The sequence below is a fragment of the Diadema antillarum genome, unplaced genomic scaffold (genome assembly GCF_040938485.1).
Source record: "Diadema antillarum isolate AM-2024a unplaced genomic scaffold, OU_Dant_1.0 seq00000423_RagTag, whole genome shotgun sequence".
In the NCBI taxonomy this organism is placed as follows: Eukaryota; Metazoa; Echinodermata; class Echinoidea; order Diadematoida; family Diadematidae; genus Diadema; species Diadema antillarum.
Genome location: NW_027271406.1, coordinates 1,746,720 through 1,774,331, shown reverse-complemented (window position 1 = coordinate 1,774,331; position 27,612 = coordinate 1,746,720). Strand labels below are relative to the sequence as shown.

At 38.4% G+C, this 27,612-nt stretch overlaps 1 protein-coding gene across 1 annotated transcript; it reads right to left on the bottom strand.

Moving 5' to 3' along the window:
* Positions 1-913: 913 nt before the first annotated feature.
* Positions 914-27,612, bottom strand: LOC139732474 (uncharacterized). Its single transcript, XM_071643337.1, has 4 exons — positions 26,917-27,612; positions 5,749-5,811; positions 2,116-2,273; positions 914-1,700 (listed from the first exon to the last, which is right to left on the bottom strand). The coding sequence occupies exons 1-4, from the start codon at positions 27,610-27,612 to the stop codon at positions 914-916; spliced, it is 1,704 nt and encodes a 567-aa protein (XP_071499438.1).

Below are 27,612 nucleotides of genomic sequence, written 5' to 3'. Positions count from 1 at the left end.
AACAAATCAAAATCAACTGAACATAATTATTTTCCGTGCAGGAAATGGAAAAATCGTAAAGAAAATATTAATGGCTATGACAGACATCATATGACAAAATTAATGTATGACAAAAGCTAAGGTCTTTATGCTACATGTAAGATGAATTTTCAATAATCGTTTATATTCTATCTATCTTTTCTTTGTATGTGTATTTCTCAATGTATCTCCATTTTACCCGCATTTACAGGTCTTGATACAAGTGTCGATATGCACTTTAATACAAAGTTTTCAAGCCGAGGTATAGCACTCTACAAATATTATAGCTCAACTTTTAGGCAACAGTGCAATAACAATCTCTACATCAGTTCTCCACGCAACAGCAACAGTGATGCCATTAAAAAAACAACAACAAAGCGAGTGACATGAGTGATACGTCATGAAAACAAACCAAAGTGATACTAGTCATATTGTGTACACGAACTGAGGAGATGCATTTTATTTTTCTTGAACAGTTTTCTTGCAGCTTGTGTTGTTCTATGAGACACTCTAATTATCAAAATATAATATTTAGAACGAGAGAATACCTATAATCATGATGCACCATGCGTAATTTATGTTAACTTTAACAGGAGAATTTCTGGACAATACATCACACAAATTCTTTAATATTAACTTGAGATGTGTTTTTCTAAATTGAAAAAATCTACATCCTCAATGCTCTTGAAGGAGCTCAGCTTCCAAGAGCATCTAATTTCGCAAAACAAGGCTACGTATTCCATAGGCAGACTTCAAACCGACGGACTCTCTATTTCATAATTGTCTGCATGGGGTGAAGCAAGGAGCAGAGAATACATTATATTGGCAAATGTTTTGTGCACCTTCTTGGCAGCATATCTTAACAATTTGCATCACATTCCAAAGTCTCCATCGTTCAAATGTCTTCGATTTCGCGTAGCTTGTGGAGCGACATCTGCCTGAGAGTGGGTCTCTTGCCTTTCTTCAGCCTCATCTCCCGCGTGTCCTGGAGCGTCTCGGCCGTCATCATGCGATCTCGCTTCAGCGTTTGTCGCAGTGAATTGATCATCGAGTCCTTGTAGATGGTGACGCGCCGCTGGTTGCGGAGGGCTGACGGCTGACGATATGGTGGCGGGCTACCGCGGTCCCCCAATATATCCATCCCCGTCGTTTTCTGCTGCTTGTCATGTGACTCTTTGGATTTGTGATCTTTAGCCTCCTTCTCATTTGAGGCTGTCTTTAGATGGAGAAGCTTGGATAATTTTGGAGCTACCAGTCGCGACGCGCTCACCTCAATCTCGGGAAACGCTTCATGCTGGTATTCGATCGCCATCGTCCGGTTCGTGTGCTCAATGCAGTCTGAGCATACTCGCTGGCCCAAGACCTCGCAGTAATGGAGCTTGTTGCTCAGGTCGTGGTTGTCCTCCTCGGAAGCGAGAATGTGGCGGTACTTCTTGTTGGAGAGCAACATCTTCCCGTGCAAGCCGTCGTGCATCCAGTGGTATTCGTCACAAATGGTGTTGGCTGTTGGCAGACGGATCGGCGAGAGGTTGCGGGCTCTGCGGTGGTTTTCATTCCGCAATCCGCTGACACAAGCACTGAGAGGGAAACCCGTGACTCGCTTGATGTAGCCCCGCTCCTCACGCCATCCGCTATCCGCTAACTCACGGGTGATGCCAGCTCTCTGACCCGGAACCGGAAGCCTGTTTAAGTATAGTAAGTGCAAAAGACAAAAACCCCATCAATATCATTTCACTCTTTAGTGACCTTTCAGAGGAACTCCCACACCTTTGTACAGAAAAACATATATTTATTATCATTTCCTACTCTTATTGGTAAGCAAACTCACGTATGAAAGAGACGATGAATATATACATGCCTTGAACCGATGATTAAACTCTAGAGCCAATAGATTGTGATAGAAATAAAAATCCATATTGAATTGTCATTCTGTGTTATACCAGGAAGTCATTATTTTTATTAAAAAAGAAAAAGAAAATCACTTTTAGCATAACATCATTTGTTGGTACTTATCTGCTTTTATCCTTTTTGTCACCTACACGCTCATAGATATCTATAGCTTACTATGACAAAGACAAAATCATTTTTTTTTCTTACCCCAAGGTTCGTGTCTGATCATTGTAGATAGAGTATTTATCAATCAAATTTTCCCGCCTCTGTTTGAAGTCCATGAACTCCCAGCACGAAGGGAATTTAATCCGCACGGGTTTCCTGGAGTAGCTTGCGATGACGTTCTTTGTCTCCTTGGTCGATTTCTCGTCGAGGTCGACGGTCGTCTCGTCCGCGACACCGCCGCCTTTGTCGCGCTCATTGCCGATTGATGGCGCACTCACTTTATCGAGGCTTGTCATGGTTGGTTGAAAGAGCTTTTTATGCCATGTCTGGAAAGACAAGTCCTCTGTCTCGAAGATCTACAGTGATGCAAACGACAACATGATATCACATTTGATCATTTTGTGTTCCAGTTACACAGATCAGCTCCTACCAAAACTGCTCCGCCGCCAGAACATAATAATCCTGTCTTGAGAAAGGGTTTATTTTTATTGCATCGCCTCAGCTATGTCAAAGGTCCTCATCAATTCAGTTCAATGCAAACAATCTTATTTGCATATAGAGTAATACAAGGCAATCTACATAACGCTTACATGAGTAAAGAATTTCCTTATCACACATATGTATCATTTTATTAAACATTATGGAATCATAGTAATTTTTTCTTCATAATCAACAAGAAAAGCATCACATCTGTTCAGTGTGTCGGGTGCAAGTATGTGGTAAAACACCACTAATACTCTTCTTATACGATTTTACAAAGCTTTCTTCATAACAAATTCAAAGAAAGAAATCAGGGAAAGGTGTCACCAATGTTACCAATAATATAATTGCATCCTAATCTAATAATGCTAAAAACTATCCGCAAACCCTGTCTGCCAATGAAAAAGTGAAAATAGCGATAATTATGATAGAATATTCTCTACCTATTATATTCCAGCACAGCAGTCTATTCCCTAATACTGTGATCTCACTAACAATAACGCCTTGAATCTGATATCATAGCTAACGTTTTATCAGAAGTGTTCTGTAATGATAAAAATACAAAGTTTAAGACGTCTTCAAGACAATGTTGCAGGTCCTGGTACAAGTACACATAATCATCTTTTATGTCTTATTTACACAGCTGTTGGAAGTGAGGCTAATTCACGTGACAGACTTTCATGATTTATTGTGAAGTCCGAACGTAATATCATAGCTTTGCATCATTCATACACACCATATATTTTTCTTTCATAGGCGTATGGATGGATAACACTCCAGTTGTTTTGTTTCGTTTCAAATCAGTTCAACGTTTCACCCTGGCAGTGTTTTTGGACACGTTCTTTATTCGTGCTGGTATGTGAGTTTTCTGTTTCGCCTTAAGGTAACTTGTCTGCCGTCAGTTTGCATTGCAGTGACACTAGCACGGCTCCGAGACCTAGAGTGAGCGTTGTAGAGCTGACTGATAGTTGTGTGCGTGTAGTTTGTTTCCATGTCTTTGGTGGTATAGAGATGTTGCTGTACACGTTATGGTTACCCCATTTAACCAAAGCCTATGTTATTCAGAATATCTATACTTCACTTTAGGAGGTGAAAATTCTGTGGGACTATCTCAAAATAAGACTTTTGACTCATAACTAGGAGAGCATAGGACAGCATCTTGGATAGGGTGTGCTAGCTACAATATCCATCTTTACCCAGATTTAAAGATTGTGTTGTCACTATACACGCATGATAATGATGGCAGAGCTCTCTGGTGGAACAGTGTTAACAATGAAGAAGCCAGAAGAAGGATAAACAAAATCACAAAGTCATCATCACGAGATATGATGATGTGATTACATAATTATTATTTTTAATCATTATTGTTATTATTGTCATTAGCATCGCCATTTACAGTGTATCAACATCATAATAGTCATCATAGAAATAGTTTCATAATTGTATTTATCATTGTTGCCATCATTATCCTAGGTATCATGATCCCCATTATTTCTATAAGACATTCAAGGGTTCGATACCCATATCTTTGATGCAGTATCCATATTTCATATAAAATGCAAACAATTATCATTCATTCAGGTATTTTAAGGGAGTAACTACAACCTAACCAATACATCCATAGCCAATAGGCTGCGTGTTCATTCTCAAACATGAGAGGTCCTGTCGACTTTGATAACTAATCATGATTGCGTTGTATAGAATGCAGCAGGGACTGCATCATAATCTGTCCCCACAGAACAAGCAGGTGTATTTTAAGACTCTTTAGTGACCAGAATAAATCATTCATTTTACTTAATTTTGAGTGATGAAAATAATTTAATCTCTTTTTAGGGAACGACTTTGATAAGATGTGAGCAAACATGATTAGTAAGTACTCTAGCTCAGTTGTTTATCAAAAAGCAATAGACTAAACACTGTATGGACCGCCTCGTTATAAGAATGTAACGATGTGCTATACAAGTCAGAACAATTTGATAAGTTGCAAGAAGTTGCAGTGTTTTACTTACCTAAAAGATGACAACAGCGATTACTCCAGTCTGCATGAGGAGACATCAAATATTTTTATCGTAAAAATCATTTGATAATCCCTGTATGCAAACCGTAAGGCGAAAATATAGAGAGTCCAATCTAATGGACGCAATAAGAAGTAGTGTATAAGCAACTGGTGATTAGCGAGTTCTACACGCGTGCACGGTTTGTTTTTTATGACAAAGGTCCGATTCGATCGATAGCGTCTTGGAGTCCATTCTTGTCGATATCGACATAATCTCGCTCTTTGAATGCGATCGACAGAAAGTGATCGTCTGCCCCCAATCCAAGCATAGATGCACATAAATAATTAAGTTGCTTACAGTTTAATTCTCCTTCAGTGTGAGCTTTGAAATACACTTTTAGTACAGTGTATAAGGAGACTATAAAGCAAAGCATGGCAACTCGAATATGGGATGAAACTATTCATTCAGTCAGTCAGTGTTTCGGACAGTTATCATCGCTTCTAAACTATTCAAGTTCCTCTGTTCACTACAAGCTGATTCTCTGGGATAATATCAGCAGAATGATCCCACTCTTGTCATTGGCATGAAACTAATGGAGGTGAAATGCGCCCGGCAGCAAGCAAGAACAATCAATGTCCCGCCGTTCTCCAATCATGCGTGCTGCCATCTCGTGCCGGGAAATCGCGGAATCAAGTTGGGGAATTAAAGCGGAAAGACGTGCGTCAAGAGCCTATTATAAGTACACATGTACCTTCAAGTGCGTATCACAGACCTATATTGTGCAATTATTCCACAGCTCTTGAAAGAAAAGTAAAACAGCGGAAGGATGAATCAAAATATACAAGTAGGTCACGCGTTAGTAACAGACTCATGTAATATTTTGAGAAGACGGCGAAAACAGCAGCACAGCAACAGTAATGTTGTTTATCATGCGTGACCTTAAACCCTTATAGTTATCATAACTATGGGAGGTTGAGAGCACAAACTGCACGGCAAAGATTAGCTCGTTTATACGATAATGACATCAGAAGACTAATGACACAAATGCAGGTATATTGTTTATGGCTTAAGGCAGTCTAATTCAGTCTTTCTTCTTTACTCACAAGGCGCCCATGCCTTAACGCACTTGAAGAGCCAAAAAATATTTACAATCCTGTATTTATGGGTTTTTTTTGAAAGTGAAAGAATAGGCCTAAACGCTCTCACGCGTAGTTTCGAGATCTGGGGGGCGTTTCATGAAGGAACTTGTCGGATAAAATATCTGACAAGTCAATTATATCCGACAAGTTTTGAGAAATTCTTTAGTCTGATTGGCCGATTTCTCTGAACTTGATGATATGATGATATGATTACGTCTCATTCTGTACACCCACGTGACAGACCATTTTATACTCTGGACCATGTGTGATTTTCTGCTGGTTTTTTTTTTTCCTTCTTACTATCTTTTCCCCGCCATGAGAAGGACTTTACATCTTTCTGAATGCTTTCTAAGCCAATTTGTACTTCATGATAACTGCTTATAAATGTTGCTGTTTAGTAACATATTACCTTATTAGTGATCCACGTATTACAAGCCTTGCTTTATAGTGGATCACTCTTTTTTCCAGCCTTTTCTGTCAACCTTTCAAACTATGCATTAGTGTGATGTTCTTAGCTATTCTCCTTTGTTGTGCATATTATATCTTATCATATCCTTTGTGTGATTTACATTGCGTTATGTATTTTCTTTATCAAACTGACCAAACAATGTGATGGTGTAATGTACAATTTGTATTTTGTTGTACTCTTTGTTGGATGTCGGATAAAAAAATAAATGAAAATGAACTAATTTAAACTGAACTGTAAACTTATGTACAAACACATCATTAATTAATTACCTCCCATCTTCACTAACATGATTGCGAGAATCTACTTCTTTTATAATTCGGATACTCAACTCGTCACTCTAATGAATTCGATTTGCCATATAACTAGGACTATTTTAACACAATCTACATTTATATTTACTGGACCCAATTTTTTGAATAGTCTCTGTGATATCTTAAAAGCGGCCCCACGTTAAAGTTCTTTTCAAAATAGTTTGAAGGAAAAAAAATAATTGTCTACAAAAATTATTTTAGTCTCACCATTAAAGTTGGTATCTTAAATCAACATTATGAAATTGTAAAGTTTTGCTGAGTGTTTAATGGTTGTAAAAGAACGGGAACATCAAACTTTATTTTCTTTCTACCAATTATTGATTATAGAACCTCCGACCATCATTTTTGTCTTGTTATAATCCTCTCTCTTTTTATCCTTACACCACGTGATTATTTTCTTCTCTCTCTCTCTCTCTCTTCCTTCTCTACTGCATGACAAAGACTTGTGTGGATCTGTCTAGGGTGCTTGTTTAGGGTTAGTTAGGTTTCCATGTCTTTGTTCGTTTCGTAATTCCACGTTTTCCATTTTTTCAAACAGTGTTTCAATTATTTCATTTGTCATATTATACGTGTGGGAATGTACCCTTCAAATACTACTTTTTCCTTATATAGCATCACTCTTCATTTCAAGTATTTCCCTACACTTTAAATATTTTGCACACTTATATAAGCTGTGTCTATTGTGCAATGTAAAACTTATGCGTTCAAATTTTAGAAAAGAAAAAAATGTTTCTGTTAGAAATGGAAAGATAAAATGAATAAAAAGAAAGAAAAAATGAATGAGTTTCAAGTGTTGTCGTTTTTATTTCTTTATTTCCTCTGTCTTTTTGTTCCCTTTCAACCCGTCTCCTTATCCTGCATTCTGAATAGGTAATCCTACGCGAGGCTCATCACCTTGTGTCTGCTTTCCCGTAATATCTCACAGCGTTTGCTCTTATAATGGTCCAAGATCAAAATATCCAATCACACACGGTAATCGGGAATTACTGTAGGAGACACAATAATTGTATGGCTATGATTCAGAATCGTTCACGATGGTAGCATGATTGACGTTCCTTTAACTCTGTCTACCCGTATTTTTCATCTTTATCCCACTTCATTTTATTTCCCGGTTATGACTATATAGGCATGGCGATAGAACTTGGTTCTACCCGCATGGATGCAAAAATGTGGATATCAGATCATCGGTGACCGGATAAAATGAGTAGGTCTATACATGTTCGTGTGGTTTTTCGCCGCTCATTTTGCCTGCTGAGTCAGGATCAACGACTGAGGCTTTTGAAATCGGAGGCGGAATTCAAAGTATAATCAAAACTTTATACATGTATCTATGACTGCTTGTATTGAAAATTGAAATGACGTCGACATTGATATTTTGCCAAAGTGGTATATATACAGATATATGATTACCCAGACGCTTTATATACGAGCATTGTTCAACAACGTTTCTGGTTTGAAAAAAGAAAGAAAGAAAAGAAAGGTGAGCTGCAGGTCCTACTATACATAATACCAGTATCGATAATATTGTTTTAAGAAGAATTTATGAAAACAAAAGTGCTATTGAAAATACACGCTGAACACCTTAAATACAACTTTTGAAAGGCTGGATATGCTAAACTGAATTTCCCAAACATGCATTATTAGCATAAATCGTTGCGGAACTATTTACAAATAAATCGTTGCGGAACTATTTACAAGCATTATGGTATCTGCATGCTTATGTTTTGCTTGATAGTGTATAATACTAGTATACACTTCACATGGATGAAAAACCACCCAAATATTATTTGGGTGGTTTTTCATCCACGTGAAGAAAAATGTTTCTGAATGGTTTGGATGTAATAGATTATAACACTGGCTTTATCGCTGAAGTAAAGTTAATCAAACGATCACCACAACTACCGTTACGTAACACAGGAATGAAAATTCTAAACATGCAGATAATATTTCCTGTTGATCAATTTCCTGTCGAGTTTATCTATTTATTGTGAGAGGTCTCTTGTCTTACAGCTACTACTAGTATTATGATGTTTAGACGTCCTTAGATATAAGCATCCTAAATTTTCTATACTCGTCTCCCTCGATGAAGGAATTCACAATTTCAGCCCCTTTTATGAATTTGAATATTTACCAAAATGAATTGCTGAAACAAAATCACAGTAAAAATGTATCGAGTCGATTGCCAATAATTTCTAATTTTGACATGCATATTTTTTGGATGGGAAAGTTTATCATAATCATGAGCTCAGTACATCAGTAATAAATAACTCATCTCCCTACAAAGAACACAAAGGTTTATAAAGATAACCTACATCTATTATAGCCAATCGGGCTGCTCGCCTGCATGATGATGAGTTACATAACCTAGTGGCCTGTCTGTGGTCGAAGACAAAGGGTGACAAGGAGGGTTCACTTTTACCCAATCACAGAAGTGACCTGGATTACGTAACTTTATACTCCGCTAATTCTGGCTGACTTTCAATGAACTGCAAGGGAAACACTTTTGGCTATAATCATCATCCTAACTGGGCTTACTGTCATGATCTACCATGATGAAATTATAGCACTGACCACTAAGCCACTAAATGTCTGAATGACATCTGCTTCAGCCTGTATAGGGAGATTACATAAGCCCACTATAGGCAGTAATACATGCATGGTTGTCAATTGAAGTTGAGATGGGGGAATGCATGGGGCCTGTAGATCGTAGACTTTTGATGTGAATTGGGGATGAAGTGGTGCTGGCGTAGCATATATACTGGGTACATTTTTGCCAGAATTAAACGTTTTGAATAAGTTAGGCATATAGGTCATAATCCGTAACATTAATAACATATTTTGATACCATAATCTTAACACGATAATGTCAACATTTCCTTTAGCAAGATCCAAATTTCTTGGAGTGTTGTTTGAGAAAAATCTAATCTAGAAGGCTCACATTTTATGTTGCATTCAAGTTCCATATCCAAAGAAGAGGAAATTATTTCCAAGCTTGAATTAATTCTTCTTTTAACCTTCCCAAAGCACTACCATATATAATAATTATGTCATACAACACAACAGCATCGCCATACATCTTTTTCGATGTTGCCTTGGATATATTGTGGTAAGGCAGTAAGTCCTATCCGGGCAGTTCGCCCATGTGCAGGATCGCGCTATTTTGCTCATTCGGATCCGTTAGTTTCTAAGTTTAAAACGCTAAAAGCGCCTAACATAAATGCCTTTCAGGTAGTAGTCTTTATGTTTGAATATAACATGAGCAAACAAATTCTATCATGTTGTGAAAATCGTTTCACTTTCAGAAACAGTATTCGTTCGTATTCATAACGTAATTCTGGAAATTTTCACGTGTTTTATTTTTTTTTCTTACGTGTATAGAGCAAACACCTTTTTAATTGTTTTTGCATGACAATCGATCAACCTTTACCGTACATTGTTTTTCATCTTTACCTAATTGATTGTCATTGAAAGAATACGATTAATCTGTTCCCTCACGAAGCGAGGTAAACGCGTCGTCCATTAATAGCCCAGACCCCGTTCCAGCGATGCTGAACATTGGCGTATATGCAACCTCCGAGTAAAATGTTTCCTTCACTGTATAGCACTGTAAAATAAAGGCATGCTCTGCAGCGCTCGTTCTATTTTGCCGGACGAAAGCCAACAGATTTCGCGGCCGAAACGTCATAAATAATTTTGGTGTTTACCTCGCTTCGTGAGACAACAGATTAAGCTTATTCTTTCAGCAAACTACGATGATGGACATCTTTCGTACTATAGATTATCATTATCGAAAATTGATTTTTTTTTTTAAATCAGAAGGTTAATTTGCTATTGATAAACTATTTCCTCTTCAAAACTAAAATATCATTTTTTCCCCTCATGGCACAATGGTCTTATTCCAAATAGAAGCACAAGGAACGCACTATACAAATACATACATGTTTATGCAAAGACATACACAAAGTCGCCAAAACAACATGATTCGCATACAAACATACACGCTGCATACACATACATCAATTTGTATAAATTCCAATAAATGTAATTATATAGGCCGCCATCAAAATCAAGCTTCCTCTTAAGATACCGGTTTCCTGCATTTCTTTGAAATAAATTGATTCAATAATCAATAATTTTCAACTCTTGTGATTAGTGCATTGTATTGTATTATAAGAATAGGCCTGTAATATTTTTCATATTTTTGTTACATTTGTAAAAACAGCATAAACTCAAAATCAAATGATACCGCTCACTCAGCGTAGTTTGACAACCTTTTGAATAGAACCATCAAGACATTAAATTGAAATGTACCTGTATGGTATAGCGAACGATGAATACATAATCAAAAATAGCATAAGGGTGTCATTCGTATCTTAATATAGAGACGTATTCATTTCTGGAAACTGGTGACGGAAACCCACAGACGTTTCTCATCTTTCGGTTTGCTTTTAAATTGATCGAATTCTAATGAATCAAGGCATTATGTTGTGAGCTTTGTGTTTCAAAGGTACGCCATCGAGGAGATTGATTGATTTGCTGCATTATTACAATTCTCTGTGATGTAATGGTTTATCTTTGAACAAAAGTAATTCTATATAACGTTATATACATGCAATATGCGTGGTTGTACTCAATTCTTTACCGAGATGCATATTTCCAGGGAAAATATTTTCATTTGTGGGAAACATATTTCAAGAGATTGAGTAAACTTCATATTTTCATAATTATCAGTTGGTCAAGCATACAATGTATGCAAGAAACAGAGTTATGAACGATTCTTTACTTTAAGTTATGGCATTCGAAGGTTCATCATTTCTATGAAACGAAGGTATCTGCGAGAAGTAGTATTTCATTCGCGTTTTTTGCATTTACCATACAATTTATTGTATTATCTCATATAGTATGCGTGGTCTATATTTATAGCGAACCGTCCACTGGGAGAGTCGAAAGGAAATACAACACTTGAAACGTTATGCCCGTTTGCCTTGACACAATGTCATGTGTGATGGTAACATGTCTATATTGCTGTTATTGTTGTTGGTTTTCATGCGTAGTCAATCACCTGTTCACCTTATCAACCCCCAACAGACCAAGTTCTCTGTTCTGTCATCTAAGCGAGAATCCCTCACCACGGTGAGCCGATATCCAGATCCTAAAGCCCTTTTTACACTTGTGTTTCTTAACCCCGTACTTTCTCTGACCCAGGACTATCGTTAGTCCCGTACCATTTTTTTGCAGCTTTTTACACTCGCCAATAAATCCTGTACTAAGCTCTTGTCCTGGGCTAAGGAGAAAACTGACCTTTTTGCACTCGTATTTCTTAGCCCCGTACTTTCGAAACCACGTGAATATTCATGATTACGCTGTGCACTGTACAAGTACACGCACGCACCGGCAGCCCTTGATTACCTCGTTTCTGATTGGTCAGTGGGGGGTCGGACTTCGTCTCCGTCGCTTAGCCCCGGATTATTTTTTCGTTCTGTTTACACTCGTTTGCTTGGCACCGCAATTGCGGGGTTAGCACCGCAATTGCGGTGCTAACCCTGCTATTTTGCAGGGCCAGATAGTACGGGATTATCGGTGGGGCTAGCCTACTTTCGCAAAAACAAGTGTAAACAGAAAGTGGGCTAAGGACAGTCCGGTACCAACGGTGAAGCTAAGCCCCCCCCCCCCCCTCCCCCTTAGCCCCACCGTTGGTACGGGACTAAGCAAAAATTTGCAAGTGTAGAAAGCCCTTAAGATTGCCCATCTCACTCAAGTAATCACACTGTGACGTCAAAAGAATAGTAGTACAACTAATTGTGACAGTGTATCACAAAACAAAACAAAACAACCCCCCCCCCCCCAAAAAAAAAAAGAAAAAAAAAAGTCACACGCCCTGATTTTAACGTGAGGACGCAAAATAGTCGGAACGGGTCGCCTATACTTACAAACATTTTCATTTGAGAAATCGGTGGAATCCAGGCTGCCTATATACGCAAGCAGCGCTAGCTTGAAATCTCTCAAAAGCGGTATGGGGTCAACCTAGTCAATGTTGAGTTTTCATATTTTCTAAAAGAGCAATCATTCCTCTATACATTATTCTAAAGTTTGAGATCATAAAAGGAACGGGATATCCTTTTAGTTTTTCTACAACACTTTTGTTTGTGAAATATTGTGATAAGGTATGTCCTTTAGTATACAGCCCTCTTCATTTTTTTAAAAAACCCTTTACACACTCCTCACTTTCAGCTCTGATAACTTTTGAAAGGAGAAAGCTACTGATTGGAAAGTTGGTGTTGGTCATGAATAGAGTGTGTTGATAGATCATGCTCAAAATTAGCATAATCCCATAATTCATTCATTGTTGTTGCTATGGAGTGTTACATCCTGTTTTTCGTTCCATTCCTTGTAGAGAGTGCGGCTTGCTTGATAATTAAGTGCTTGAATAGACTTCATACTTTGAGTGTCTTTTCTCAGTCACGATTTTCCAGAGTGTGTGCTTTCTCCCCAATATTTAGATAGGTTAGGACAGTCCACTTGAATTGAGTTATACATCACTTTAAAGCTTAAGCTAGGCTGACACTTGCACGATTTTGTGGCACGCATTGGCACGACTCGAGCCGTGCCAGTGCGCAAAGTAGTCGTAAACTGGCGTGAAGTGTGCGTAAACCCGTCGTGACTGCGTGCCATGTCGGGACGAGAATTTTGAAATGTTATAATTTTGGTCACGATAAAATTTCGCGACCGGGTCGTGAACTATGCGCAAACTGTTCGTGAACTCGTCGGGACGATGCGGGAGGATGTGTGCCAGTGCGTGGCAGTGCGCGCCATGCCACGACTGTCACGAATAGTTCATGAACAGCTCACGTCGAGTTCACGAGTAGTTAACGACATGTTCAAGAATTGGTGCGCGTCGCAGCGTGGCCGTGGAAGTCGTGGAAACCTAATGTTACGATGAGCTGATATCAGATACAGTACGTTACTTAAAATTTGCTTCATTTAGAAAAAAAGTATGATGTTATATGAAAGCAAAGCTCCGGCACTTTTGAATACTTAAGGTAATAATTAATCACACAACAGAAATTGCTCAAGAAAATTAATATTTTGTAAATAATAGTGTGAGAACGGTAACGGCCCATCTACGTTACCATCAAACATGTCAGATACGTTACCAATGAAATGTATCGTGCAGCAAACCGGTTGACATTGTGCTCTATACGACTTGATAAGAAAACATGCAGTTCTAAAAGGAATTAAAAGTTTATTTAATGAAAAATCGGTTTTGAAGTGGCCAAGATATCCAAAATAAAGTAAAAGAAAGAGGTCCTAACAAAATGTGATGGCCGATCTACTTTTATTTGAACATCTTCCTTTTACTTTATTATGGACATCTCAGCTACTTCTAAACCGATTTTCATCAAATAAACTTTTCGTAAGTATAGGTGGATTTTGATTATCTTGCAAAAGGTTAAAAACTGAATCCTCATCTAAACCAGAACTATAATATTATCCCTTAGATTTATGGCATTTACAAAAAGTGACGTCAGATATATGTTAGAAATCCATTTTATTTCTGCTTTGTTGAGGTTTTGTGTGTGTGTGTATGAGCGTTTTGTATACCACAATAAATTTGTGTCTGTAGAAATCAACTTAGGACTTTTAAGGGCTGAAGCCTGGTACCCACCTTATGCTGTCAACTTCACAGCAAACGAGGCTACAGGAACGCTCTTTCCCTTTGTTCATTATAATTTTGCATCTTATCTACATAAAATGCGCTCAGTATTATGGTTAAAGTCAAGAGCACTTCCTTGGTTGCACAATGCTCTGAAAATGACCATAGGATTAATGACGTCTAGCGTTTTGCATAAGGTTTCTTTTAATCACATGATTGAGTGATCTGGGTTTGATGTAAATCGGTAGTTAAATGTGTCAATAAACATAAATGCTTTGTCAGATAAGTTACCATCGTTTGTCGATTCGTGAGACCTAATTCATTACGGACAGGAACAAAGGAAAATTGAATTTGTGCGTATCATGTGCATAGAAATCTTTTCCAACTTCATTTTTACCGTCTTCCATGTAATTACAAAATTTCGGAACTATATGAGATAAAAAGTATTGTGGATTTGTGTTTGTTTGGTTCTCGTATTTCACGTATTATTCAAAGTTTTGTCGAGGGTTATCTAATCTCCTACCTATGACGAAATCATTTTTTTAACGTTTAGAAGTGCTGTGTTTTAACGAAAATAGTCACATTGTGATGTTCTTACAAGTTAAAATGAATTCATTGGCATGATTGGTGTTTGGTCTGAAACGTATGCTAACGGAACTTTTGATGCGTCAGATACGTTACCACACACCGTTCTTCTTCCGATCCAGAATGTATTTAATCTGGCAGAGATGTTACCTGGTATTTGTTATTTCTGAGAAGTGTAATACTTATTAATGATGTTTCATACATAATCAATAAGATTATTGATATAATTCAAATGCAGGTACAAAGTTGAATTAGGGTAACATATTTTAAGTCGAAATATATTTATTTTCTTGCTTTTTATTTAGCCTTCACTTTATAAATCAGGATCATTTTTATTACACATTAGATCACGGCTGACTGCAAAATGTTTTCATGACGTTTGTTTATGTTTAAGCTTGTAGTTTTACATAATCATTGCATTTTAAAGCGAGAAATAAGCAGACAATCAACGATTTTCTAAGATGTTACCTCTGGTAACGTATCTGATATATGGTACTAACATGTAAAAAAGGACTCTGCGTTTGGAAATGTTTCTAGAAAAAATATGAGCTTTCAAAGATCACCCATTGATTGTTTTGTATTCCTAAGGAATCAAACTTTCTGAATTGATAAAACGTGAATGAAATCTTTGATGTTGAATTTTTGTCATTTGTACAATCGTACTGTAATTGCACACTTTTTCGGAGAATAGCCCTAGAGCAGCTGCCAGGTATAGACATCTTCTCTTCTCTGCAATGATTGTGTCTCTGGCATTCAGCATGTTGTCTCTTCCACAGCCAATCCAAAAATGACCAGGGGTTGGGGAGGCCCCCTTTTTACATGGCGTGCCCAAGTCGGCACGACACCGTCCGAATTGCACAAACTCGTCGTGCCAATGCGGATAGTGCGTAAACTATGCGCAAACTATGCGCAAACTATGCGTGAACTCGTCGTGCCAGTTCGTGTAAATGTGGACACTGATGGGCACGCATTCGTGAACTATTCGTGAACTCGTCGTGAACTCGCCGTGAACTATATATGCGTGAACTGGTCGTGAACAGTGCGGGAGCCTCCCAGTTCGTGCCCCAAAATGGCACGAATTGCCACGACAAAATCGTTGCCAAAAGTCGTGCAAGTGTCAGCCTAGCTTTAGAGTCTGTTCTTTCAGAATATGCCCTTACCTAATAATTCATATCTAGTGACTTTTTTGGTTTTGTGATGCAGGGTCACAATAATAGCTTTGCAACTTTTCCAGTCTGTAAAGCCAATCCCATCCTGTTGTGTATTTGAAATCTTGCCAATATGTGGCCATGTCTACGTTATGCTCATTCGGCAAAGGGCAAGATACATTCTCTATTCTCGAGTCAAATCGAGGTAGGCCTATAAATTTGATTTCTTTTTCAGTGTTCGAAACATGTTCACCAGCCTGACTTCTTAAGTTCATTGCAAAAACAGTAAGTATATACAATAGCACATTAATTAAATTAAATTAGTTTACTATGAACAAGTTTGATCGCTGTCACACATCAAAAGTGTTCATAAAAGTAGAAACATTTTGCTTTCCCGCGAAAGTGGTTATGTTCGTGAACTCTCATGTTAGGGATGGTACAGTATTGGTGGAGATGAAAATTGGGCTTTTATATATAAGTTTTTTGCGAGATACCAAGAAAACACTTATAAAATAGTACAGAGTATACCATTTGAAGAGGATTTCAAAGTTCATTTTCACTTTATTAGGATCACTCTGTTTTGGATATCTCAGCCATTTCAAAATCAATTCTAATCAAATAAAATGTTGAAATCCTCTTGGAATTACATGCTCTTTCATATTTCACAAGAGGTTTCTCACTATCTCACCAAAAAATGATAAAAACCTGAAGTTAAGTCTCAACCAAAATTGTACGATCCCTTTAAAATGCGGACGATGAACCCGATGCTAAGGGTATCATCTAAAGTGAATTATGACTTAACGAATTTATGCTTTCTGAATGCCTTATGTTATAGGTCTACTGTGCCAGTACCCATTGTCATCGTTGAGGAAAAATCTTGTGCTTCAATGTCTGTTTGTTAATAAGGAAAAGGAAAACATTTTCAATGATTGAGTGATGGCAACAGAGTCTGAGAAGTACGGTGGCCAGTCTGCCTTTTTAATGCTTCCTGAATACCATGCTGTGGTAAAGTTCCGTTTACAATTTTGTGTTTCTTTCGTTGTATACTTTCGGTTTCGAATTTTTCCTGGGCTTTGGGGTTTTTTTAGTACATGAATTGTGCAATCCTATTTTTACCACATAAGAATTATTCAGATTATATGCCAGTTAATAATCACAAACACTGACAAAAACAACCTGCTGCAGACAAGTTTATGGCTTTCAGCTTTTTTCATGTAGAGGCAATTTGTTTCAGTTTTCGAAGTCTCTGGAAATCAAGGGCGCAACTCGGGATGCTACATGTTTTGAAGTTCAAATCCTCGCCTAAGATACAGACAGAATGGCAAAGGTCTATAATGATAATAATTATAACACATTCACACACACACACACACACACACACACACACACACACACACACACACACATATATATATATATATATATATATATATATATATATATATATGTATATATGCGCATTTCCATCACATACATTGTAATTTTCAATTGCGCTTTGCACTGGTATCACCAATAATGGAAACAAGTGAGTCTAAATCCAAATCCTTCATCATACTACTTTGCATTATACAATAGAATGTTTGGCATCTTGACATTCATACTCAGAGCTCTTGAGAATAGTTGATGTAAACATTGCTCTATCCATGCCTCATTGAAGACTCATTCCAAGTATACTCGGGCATGTGTCTATGGGAAAATACGTGTTGTAGTAAAATCAGTCCCTCCCCCAACGAGTTAAAATGAATCAACTTGAACTGAATGCCGGGGACATGAATGTCAGTTGACGCGCGAAGTATAGAAGAATGAGAGTTGAGCTGGAGTGAGTACGTGAATGAGCGCGCGTATAATGGGGGCGTGGGTGCACGTAAATACCGCAGGCATCAAACACATAAAGGCATACTGTCGATGTTCATAGATACCGAGAGAGTCTGAAATTCTGCCGAACTGAAAAAGAGAAAAAAAATAATGATTCATCACGAGAATTCTTGCCTCCATAGAAAGAGACAGACTTTTTATTATCACTTCCTGGTATCGTTGAATGGTTTCCTCAAGCGATGTCAAGAGAAGTGATCAATCACTACAGACCACTTTGATCAAGTGTTTACATTTACGTGTGATCATCAACGTTGATTGTCACTACTTTATACTTTTCAAAACTGATTCTCGAAGTCTAGATATATATAGACCCATTCAAGGGGCAATTATGCCCGAGAATAATGTCTCCAGGCATGGATTTACTTAAAGTGCACACGCACTCGCAAACTTACGTAGAAAACACTGCAGACAATTCGACCAATAAAGCAACACGCAAACATACTGGCATTGATTACCGGCACTCCATTTTATTTCGAGCTCATGCATGCTGTTTTCCTCTCCCACTCACCACCTATTGAATGCCGGTTTCTTTCCCTTATGAAATTATTGAGACTGTGTCTTTGTGTAACTGTCCGTTGTGGGATAGATATTGTCAAAATTTGTTTTTCCAGAGTCTAGGCGTCAGAATCGAGCAATTGCTCAAAATAATGATGGCTGCCTGCACTTTTTAACTTCTCTCGTGTGTGTTCTATGATTTGATTCTTTTGTTCTGCTGCATGGAATAATTTAGGAATACACTCGTATTTCCTTTTGTTAAAATAATCCATTCATGAATGTTTAGTTTGTTCAAAAAAGGAATGAAAGGAATGAAAGGAAATAAAGAATGAAATGTTGTGTGGTTCCAAAGGCAGAAATAGTAAATCAAATTATATCAGACCAAATTAGATCAATTAATGTTAATCAACTGAATCTCAGTCGAAATACTTTGGAATTGACACCAATACAGTTTGCATCTATATGTCAGCAGAAATTGAAGTTAAAATACACTAGATTTCCTTAAAGATATCGAATTACAGTGTATTTGAAAGAACCATTATTAGATATCACTTTTCTTCTATTGTCTGAGGGAATCAAAAGATATTAGGGCAATATGAAGTTACTTTCTGTCGGTCAAGACTAGGAGAGAAGTCTTAGGTGATCCAAATGCCCGGGCTGTTATAAAGGATGCATTTAATTCTCTGATATTCATTCGGTAAAAGTGCAGGAACCCAGACACATACATTTTTGTAAAGCCAAAATGACGCCGTTCAAGGCGTATACGATAACTAATAGAAAGAGGGAGAGAGAAAGAGAGAGAGAGAGAGAGAGAGAGAGAGGGGGGGGGGGAAGGGAGGGGGTACAGTTTGGACGAATAGACATGAGTCTATAGAGGGACTATGCAATGCATAAACATTGTTGATTTGTGTTGATTCAAAGACCTAGATTCCGTCTACGACATCATTTTGTCAATCACTAGTTAAAAAAAAAAAAAAATGATACGATTGACAAAGACATTGCAATGCACTTTCCCCGAGACAGACCTCCAATATTTTTGCATCTTTTGTTAATCATATTAGTAACATTGAAACATGCAAATTATGCTCTGTCTTTTGAATGCTGGCTTCTCTTCCTCATGGTGACATAGAAAACTATGACTTTGTGTAACTTCTAGCTCTGTGACATGTACACGTATTGTTAAAATTTGTTTCCTGGAGTCCACCGTCAGAATTCAAGCAATCGCTCAAAATAACGTTGGTTGCCTTCACCTTTTAACTTGTCTCACGTGTATTCTAGGAACTGATTCTTTTGTGTTGTTACATGGAATTTAGTAGGAATACATCGTATTCATTTCAAGTTATCCATTACAGAACGTTAAGTTTATGAAGTGTGCATGGCCGGCTCAACGTTTTCAAAAGTGTGCTGGTTTTCATCAACTAACTAGCAAAAAAAAAAAAAAAAAAAAAAAAAAAGGGGGGGGGGGGGTCTTCAGCACAACTTCTAATGCCACTTCTGGGTTTCTTCGGCTGACAAGCAAAAAACAAATAAATGAATACAAAAAAGGGTCAAAACAAAGGCCTTACCGCGCTCATACTTCAAGGTTTCATTCTAATTCTAGTGCCACTTCCGGGTTGAAAAAAGTGGGGGGGGGGGGCGAAGTGGTGACACCCTACTTATTCCTATGTATGGTGCAAAAAAAGTGTGTGTGTGTGGGGGGGGGGGGGGACTCACCTCACCGGCCCTGGGGTGTTTTTGAATGCAGAAAATCGAATCAAATCACATCATGTCGTATCAAATATCTTTTGTTAATCATATCAGTAACATGAAAACATGCAAGTTATGCCATGTCTATAGGGGAAGGTGTATTCCGTTGTATTTTTGTTAATCATATCAGTTCTTTACCAGTGATTGACAGATGATGTCACTGACAGAATCTTGGTTTGGGAGAAAACTGAAGAAAAATAGTAAGAAGATTATCATGAAGACAATTATGGCACATAATGATTCAGACATTCTTTTGGCCACATGAGTGATGGTCAGGGCGTAATGAATCAATACAACTCAACATGCATTTGCATTGCATAGTTCCTTTAAAAAGCGAGACGTATCACATTGCCATCACATACACACACACACACACACACACACACACACACACACACACACACACACACACACACACACACACATACTCACACAAATTATCAACACATGCACATATACACGCATATCTCAAGGGCAACACTAATACAATGACACTCAACCTCAATCAATATCCGCAAACTCTTCGTAGGAAAACAGCTCGTAAATCTTGATGAATTATCAGATTTCTCATCAACGCCACCATTTAGATCGATTGTGGTGCAGTACTCTATATTCTGCATAGAGAGGGTCGGATATCAAGTCCTGTTATGTCAAAAACAAGACAATACAACTATGGGTGTAAGTACTTGAAGGGAGATTTGACATTGGTCATACTTATCAATGCTCAATGTCATCAGATTTTATTTCGTTAAAATACCATTTTTTGTGATCCTTATCGCCCGAAAGTTAAGTCTTTGTTATTTTTAGATACAAAACCAAACCTCTATGTAATCTTTAAAGGGAACCCAAACCCCAAGAGAAATGGGTGCACGTCATGAGACCGACACCCGTGAGCCATACAGCCCACGAGTCACAGACCTCACGAGTCATACAGCCCGCGAGTCAAAGAGCTCACGAGTCATACAGCCATAGTTATACAGCTCACATTAGTCAGCCCCAGCATGAGTTTGACACTAAGCTAACAAGGCCCACGAGACCGACGCGTTAAGTCCCGTGTTGTATCTGTCGAACTCGTGGACTGTTTTTCACCTAGTGTCGAATTCGTAGGCTATACGACTCGTGAGCTGTATGACTCATAGACCTCTTTTCAATGTTGAACTCGTGAGCTATGTGACTCGTGGGTGTCGGTCTTGAGGGATGACCCCAGAGAAATGTGGAATGAGTGAAAGCAGCACACATCAGTGAAAGGTTGAGAAAAATCGGACAATCGATACAAAAGTTATGAGTTTTTAAAGTTTTGGTGTTGGAACCGCTGGATGAGAAGACTACTAGAGATTATGACGTATGTGTGGACAACAATATAAAGAAAAATATAAAGGGAATTCCACAAAAATTCATTTTCATGAAAATTACACATTCCATCAACTTGATACTGACATATGTTAAGGGTAGCAATTATTCTCCCTGCTTTCTGAAAGTTCAACACTAAGCTAATAGCAGTATCATTGAGGTCCATGACACCACCGTGATGAACATGACTGCTAATAATGGCTCGGTTACAACCATTAAGAACTGCTACGAACGTCGTACGAACGATTTTAGACATTTTCGTAAGATCTTCTTGAGAAGGTCGTATGAAACCAGCGTTCGTAGACCGTTCGTAGACCGTTCGTAAGTTCGTAGCCTGGTCGATGGTCTTGTCCAAGATTTTTTTAACTTCGTACGAAACCCTCTCTTCGTAAGGCGGCCGGACGAACGTCGTACGAACATCGTAAGAACACGCAAGATTTTGTAGAGTCGAGAGACTATTCTAGAAGCCTTAAATCCTTACGATGATTGTAAGAACGCCTCAAGTCGTTCATAGAGGGATCTTACGTCTTTCGTAAGAATGCCTTACGAATGGAGATGCGTACGGCGTTCTTACGAACAACTCTTCGAGTTTGTAAGGCGTTCGTAAGGGACTTATGAGAAATCTCTTATGAAACATGAAAGAACATATGATTCTAAGAGGAATTCAAAGTTTCTTTGATGAAATTTGGTCTTGAAATGGCTGAGACGAAGTCGAGGGACTTATAGCCTCCCGAAATAGCATTTCAAACCCTGAGGGTGAAACGTTTGGTATGTTCGCTCCCCCGCCAGTCATCATCTATATAATGTATTATGCAATACCAGGGAGGTGTTACTCTCGCACACCTCCCTACGTGAAAATGTTTTCCCATGGGAGAACATTACAAGAATGCTCGCCCATGGGCGAACATAACGAATGTACCTCCATCACGTGACTGTGTTTAGCCAATCACTAACCGGTATTTGACTAACCCATTTAATATAAACGGGTTAGGGACTATGTGTCCCTTTCATCTATTTCTTTTCTTTTTCTTGGGGGTGGGGGTGGCAAGACAAGTTTGATACACTGTACGAACATCTCTCTAGAAATGTCATCAACTACACTGTACGTAGTATATTCAGGTATAATGCTACACTGTATGTAGGATATTCAGGTATAATACCACACTGTATGTAGGATACTCAGGTATAATACTACACTGTATGTAGGATACTCAGGTATGATACTGCACTGTATGTAGGATATTCAGGTATAATACTACACTGTATGTAGGATATTCAGGTATAATACTACACTGTATGTAGGATATTCAGGTATAATACTACACTGTATGTAGGATATTCAGGTATGCACTGCACTGTAAGTAGGATATTCAGGTATAATACTAGACTGTATGTAGGATATTCAGGTATAATACTGCACTGTATGAAGGATAATTTCAGGTATAATACTACACTGTATGTAGGATATTCAGGTATAATACATACTATATTGTATGTAGGATAATCAGGTATAAAGGGCCTATAATACTACACTGTATGTAGGATATTCGGTTACAGCTCGTTATTCCGCGGAAGGTTTGTTATTCCGAAGGCTCTTCAGTACGAATATTCGTTATTCCGAAGGTTCGTTATTCCGAATTTCATTTTCGGATCAACAAATCTTCGGAATAACGAACCTTCGGAATAACGCCACAAATGTTCGGATTAACGCACCTTTTTTCATTGTCGGATTAACGAACCACTAGGTATAGAGAATCTGTGTGTTTCGAATTAACGAACCTTCGGAATAACGAACCTTCGGACTAGCGAACCTTCGGAATAACGAACAGCACCCGGATAGTCAGGTATAATACTACACTGTACGTAGGATATTCAGGTATAATACTACACTGTACGTAGGATATTCAGGTATAATACTTATGTCATGTGTTGTATGTCTCAGAAGCGATTTGTGAGGTGGCAGTTATATTTTTGGCTTTGTTTTCTCCAGAGATAGCATGTCATTTCATCGCATGACTCCCGACACGAAAACGAGAAATTTGAAACCAGAGTAGAATAGAAGATGACACATTGGTTAAGAGAAGCCTTGTGGTTTACACGGACATTATTGCAACGCTGTGAAAAGTTGTGGGGTGTATTATAACTCTTTAGACTGCATCACTATCGATTCTTTTGTCTTGGTGTGTGATTTTGTTTTGTGCGAATCAAAACTCCATCCCATATTCAAGCCCACTTAGGAACAAAAGGCAGCTTTATAAACAGAGAACCGTGAGTTTGCCATTAAGTTCAGATAAAATAATAAGTGATAGTTTGAATCGGCGGAATTTACAAATTTTTAAATAAAAAATTAATAATGTTATCACTAATAATCACGTGCATTATGCTCTTTGCTAAAGTCAAGTGTCTTCGGTTGGCTTGCCTGTAAATCTCTAGATTGTTAATTCTGAAAGGAATTCAGAGGGTAGAAAATACATTTACAAAGCATTCTATCAAAAGTGAAAACAAACAAATATCATCACCCTACTGTAATCTACTCTTGTATCAATGTTGATATTCTGCATACCTCTTAATCTACATCCCAGTTATTGTTTTTATCAAACCACAGACTTTGATCCAACCGCACGCGCTTTTTTTTTCTAGCAATATGAGCATACGTGGAGTATTGCACGTTATACAGGTATGTCTCCATACAACACCAGTCACTGTACTGAATTTATAATAGATCTATGAGACGCCGGTATATAGGCAATCTCTCCTCTGGTCATGAGAAACTGAATTGACGTGATGAGTGAGCCAGGCGATCTGACGTTGTCTGTTATTTTATCCGACACAGGTAACGTACAGCAAGATTATTGGGTGCAGTATATGGTACGCCGTGGTTCACTCATTTATCATGAGCAAGGCATTTGGGTCTGTCATCATATGAGCTTGTTTGCTTGACTGTTTGCCTAACTTCTGCATTTTTCTCCCATTGAGGAACATAATTACAGATATGACAATGAAATGACATATAAGTGGATACAAACAGTGAATTTAATTTCTTAAAAACAAGCAACAAACACAAAAATTACAACATCGTGTGAGTGAAATTTCTTGGCACGGATATTGTTTTCTAAAAAAGCTACAGAGGTGGAAACCTTGTGTTATTCTTTGACTTTTATCTGGTGCACTCCATGCTATACAAAATAATGTACCAGGAACTGCGTGAGAAAACGCTCAATATAATATTGACCCACCTACAGCTTCTTGGATCGACGATAATCGTTACATACGCCTTACCTACTCGACACGAAGAGACAAACCAATATAGACTCACGGTACTGTATATTATACGTTAATACAACTCGTTTGTTGAGGGTAAAAGACGGAATACCTAGAGAATACTGTTTAGTTGATTGAATCGATATAAACTGTGTCTTCTGAATTTCATACGTTCGTTACGTGTACATCCAAACGAAAATATGACAGTCTCCACATTGCTCATACAGGAATCCGATTCAACACATCTTTATACATGGTGGTGGTAATGATGGATATAATGATACGTTTCAGCTTAATGTTTATACACTAGTAAATATCAGACTAGTTAGCTTTCGTCCACTAATGCGGACTTTCTCAAAAAGCGAGCCGAACAATTACTTCACACCTTCGCTGCCTCGTATCGACTCGTTGGGATCACTAAAACATAGATTTGTTGTGACAAAACTTTCCTCAATCGATGAAAGTTTTCTGCATCATAATGCCATGAATACAAACACATTAATGCACAATTATTTAGACTACGAGATAGCCAAATCAGCGGGAAGGTATCCATAGGTACAATCGCATATCATTAAGGGTAATTAAACAAAAAACCTCTACAAAAAGAAGGAAGTTTCCATAAATTAAATGCGATTTGGTAAACAGCGTCACAACCATTAGGCAGCTCTATTTTCCCCAACTTTAAGATAACGTAGGTCCCTATACAGCGTAAAGGCAAGCGGGGTAAACATAATTAATCCTTTGATTCCTGCTTGGAAACCATGCGTCATTCAACAGAAGTGTGAGCCAAAATACACAACACCCTTTTAGAGAATGTCAACATTCAGCATGCAATATCTTAACTTGACTGTAGAATCACAGTCCCAATTAGTTACGGACGAACTAACTTTTTTTCCATTTTATGACATACCCTCCTCCACAAGAATGGGCATTCCTGCCCAATTTAACTCACTTACTTCAAAGTCAAAATGAAGAACATTTCTCGAAGAGACATGTTTTTAAGAGCAAGATGTGCTTTATCCGTCCGAGGGAAAAAGGGGGGTACAGAGGGGACAGTGAACAAGGAAAACTAAAGAATTCATGTTTTCAACCTTTCACTATAGATTAGGCAGGGGTATTTTGTGATAGCATTCTATTTTTAAGCTAAGTCGTCCTAACTGCATCAAAATGGAATTGTCTTTAGTCATTTCATAATGTAACTAATGTAGTGAAAAGAGTCCCGCGTAAACAACAGTTGTCCTCTCCCGGTGTTTTGCTTCACTTAGTTTGTGAACCACACACACACACACACACCTAAAAATAAGTTACAGTAATACTATCTACAATGTTTGTTCACAGAGTGCGTAACAGAGGAAGGGACACCGACGTAGGACTGTGTACATGTAGTGGAAAATACAATAGGCACTTTCATTTGAATAGACGAAATTGGAAAGGAAAATTGAAAGACTAAAATTTGCCCCAAAACGATTATGAAAATGGACTGTTACAGATTGACATGAGAACGTAACAAAGATCCATGCCAGTATATAATATGTGTGTGTGTGTGCGTATGTGTGCGTGTGCGCTACAATGATGCCTATCTTAATGGTCATCCTAAGCCACAATCTATACAGGAAATGACTGCTACGCAATGATACTGTCGAGTCGGATCATAGACAATCCTCTTATAGACTCACCACAGTAACCGATATATTTTTACACGAGTATTGTACTCTTAAATATAAAAACAGTGATTGTATCTTTCTTCAATTGCCTTCGTTCTTTATCTTATGCTTACCGTCTGCCTCTGAAAGAAAGTCATTTTATACAAGCGTCTATACCAATGCCATTAGCTCAAAGATATATCTTTTCTCTCCGACGTCGATGCAGTCGCAAACTGTCATTCACATAAATAATATAATGTTTCAGCATTTACACACCGAAAAACGTTTCCGGATAGACTGATGCAAATACGGTTGTTACCATTACGTTAATACGTTGTTTTCTCAGAACAAGCAGCATAGGAGTAACAAATTAATGCCAATGATTAGGGGCCTATATCAGTTATCATACGTGATTCGCAAGTGAGGATATCTCGGTTTGGTCGACGTTGAGCAGCGACAAGTAAAAGTTTGCTTGAGCGCTCGTCTGAACGAGCGCATTGTGCCGAGGTATACCAGTGAATTCATAAAACTGTTCGAGAAGAGTAGGGCTGTAAAGAATTCGTTCATTGTCATGGGCAAACGATTCCCTGATGCTAACGAGTAGCTGTCCGAGATAATGGCGGGAGCGTAAAAGATGTACAACACTAGTGTGACAATCAGCAACGTCTTCACGCCTTTCATTTTTCTCACAGATTCGCACTTGGGATTTGCATCACACCTTTTCATATCGATCATCGATTGTCGCCGTAACCTCTTTTTGTGGTCGACGACGATGAAGAGGAGCTTGATGTTGGTGAATGTGATGACGACCGTGACAAGTACGGGAACCACGAGGTAAAGTGCTAGGAAGGACGGTGAAATACCCTCGCAGAATTCCACGTGGTAATAGCAGGGAGGGTTTGTTTGGCTGTAGCTCAGGATGTTTCCCCCGATGGCATGGACAGCACCGAGCAAGCAGACGACGAGGAGGGATGCCAGCATTTTCCCGCGCGTCATGTAAATACCGTATGTCACGGGTTTGGCGATGACAAGGTAGCGGTTGGCGCTGACGCAGCCCAGTATGAGCATGGACCAATTCATGCACATCACACTGAGTATGGTGCTGACCCGCTTGACAGTGGCCTGTATGGATGGACCACTGATATAAGGGCAAAAGACTTCAAGGAAGTTCCTCCCGGTAACGAAAATCCCCGTAAGTAGGTCGACCAAAGCCAGTGCTTGAAAGGAGAGCACCGTGTTAGCGCCCAGACTCGCTCGTGCATGGGGCAGAGTGATCAGGTTAATTATGTTACTCGCGATAATAAGCAGACTGAGAAATCCGTAGAACAAACCAAAGACATATCGACCTTCACTCGGGTAATCTTCATCACACCCTCCCGTTGCCAT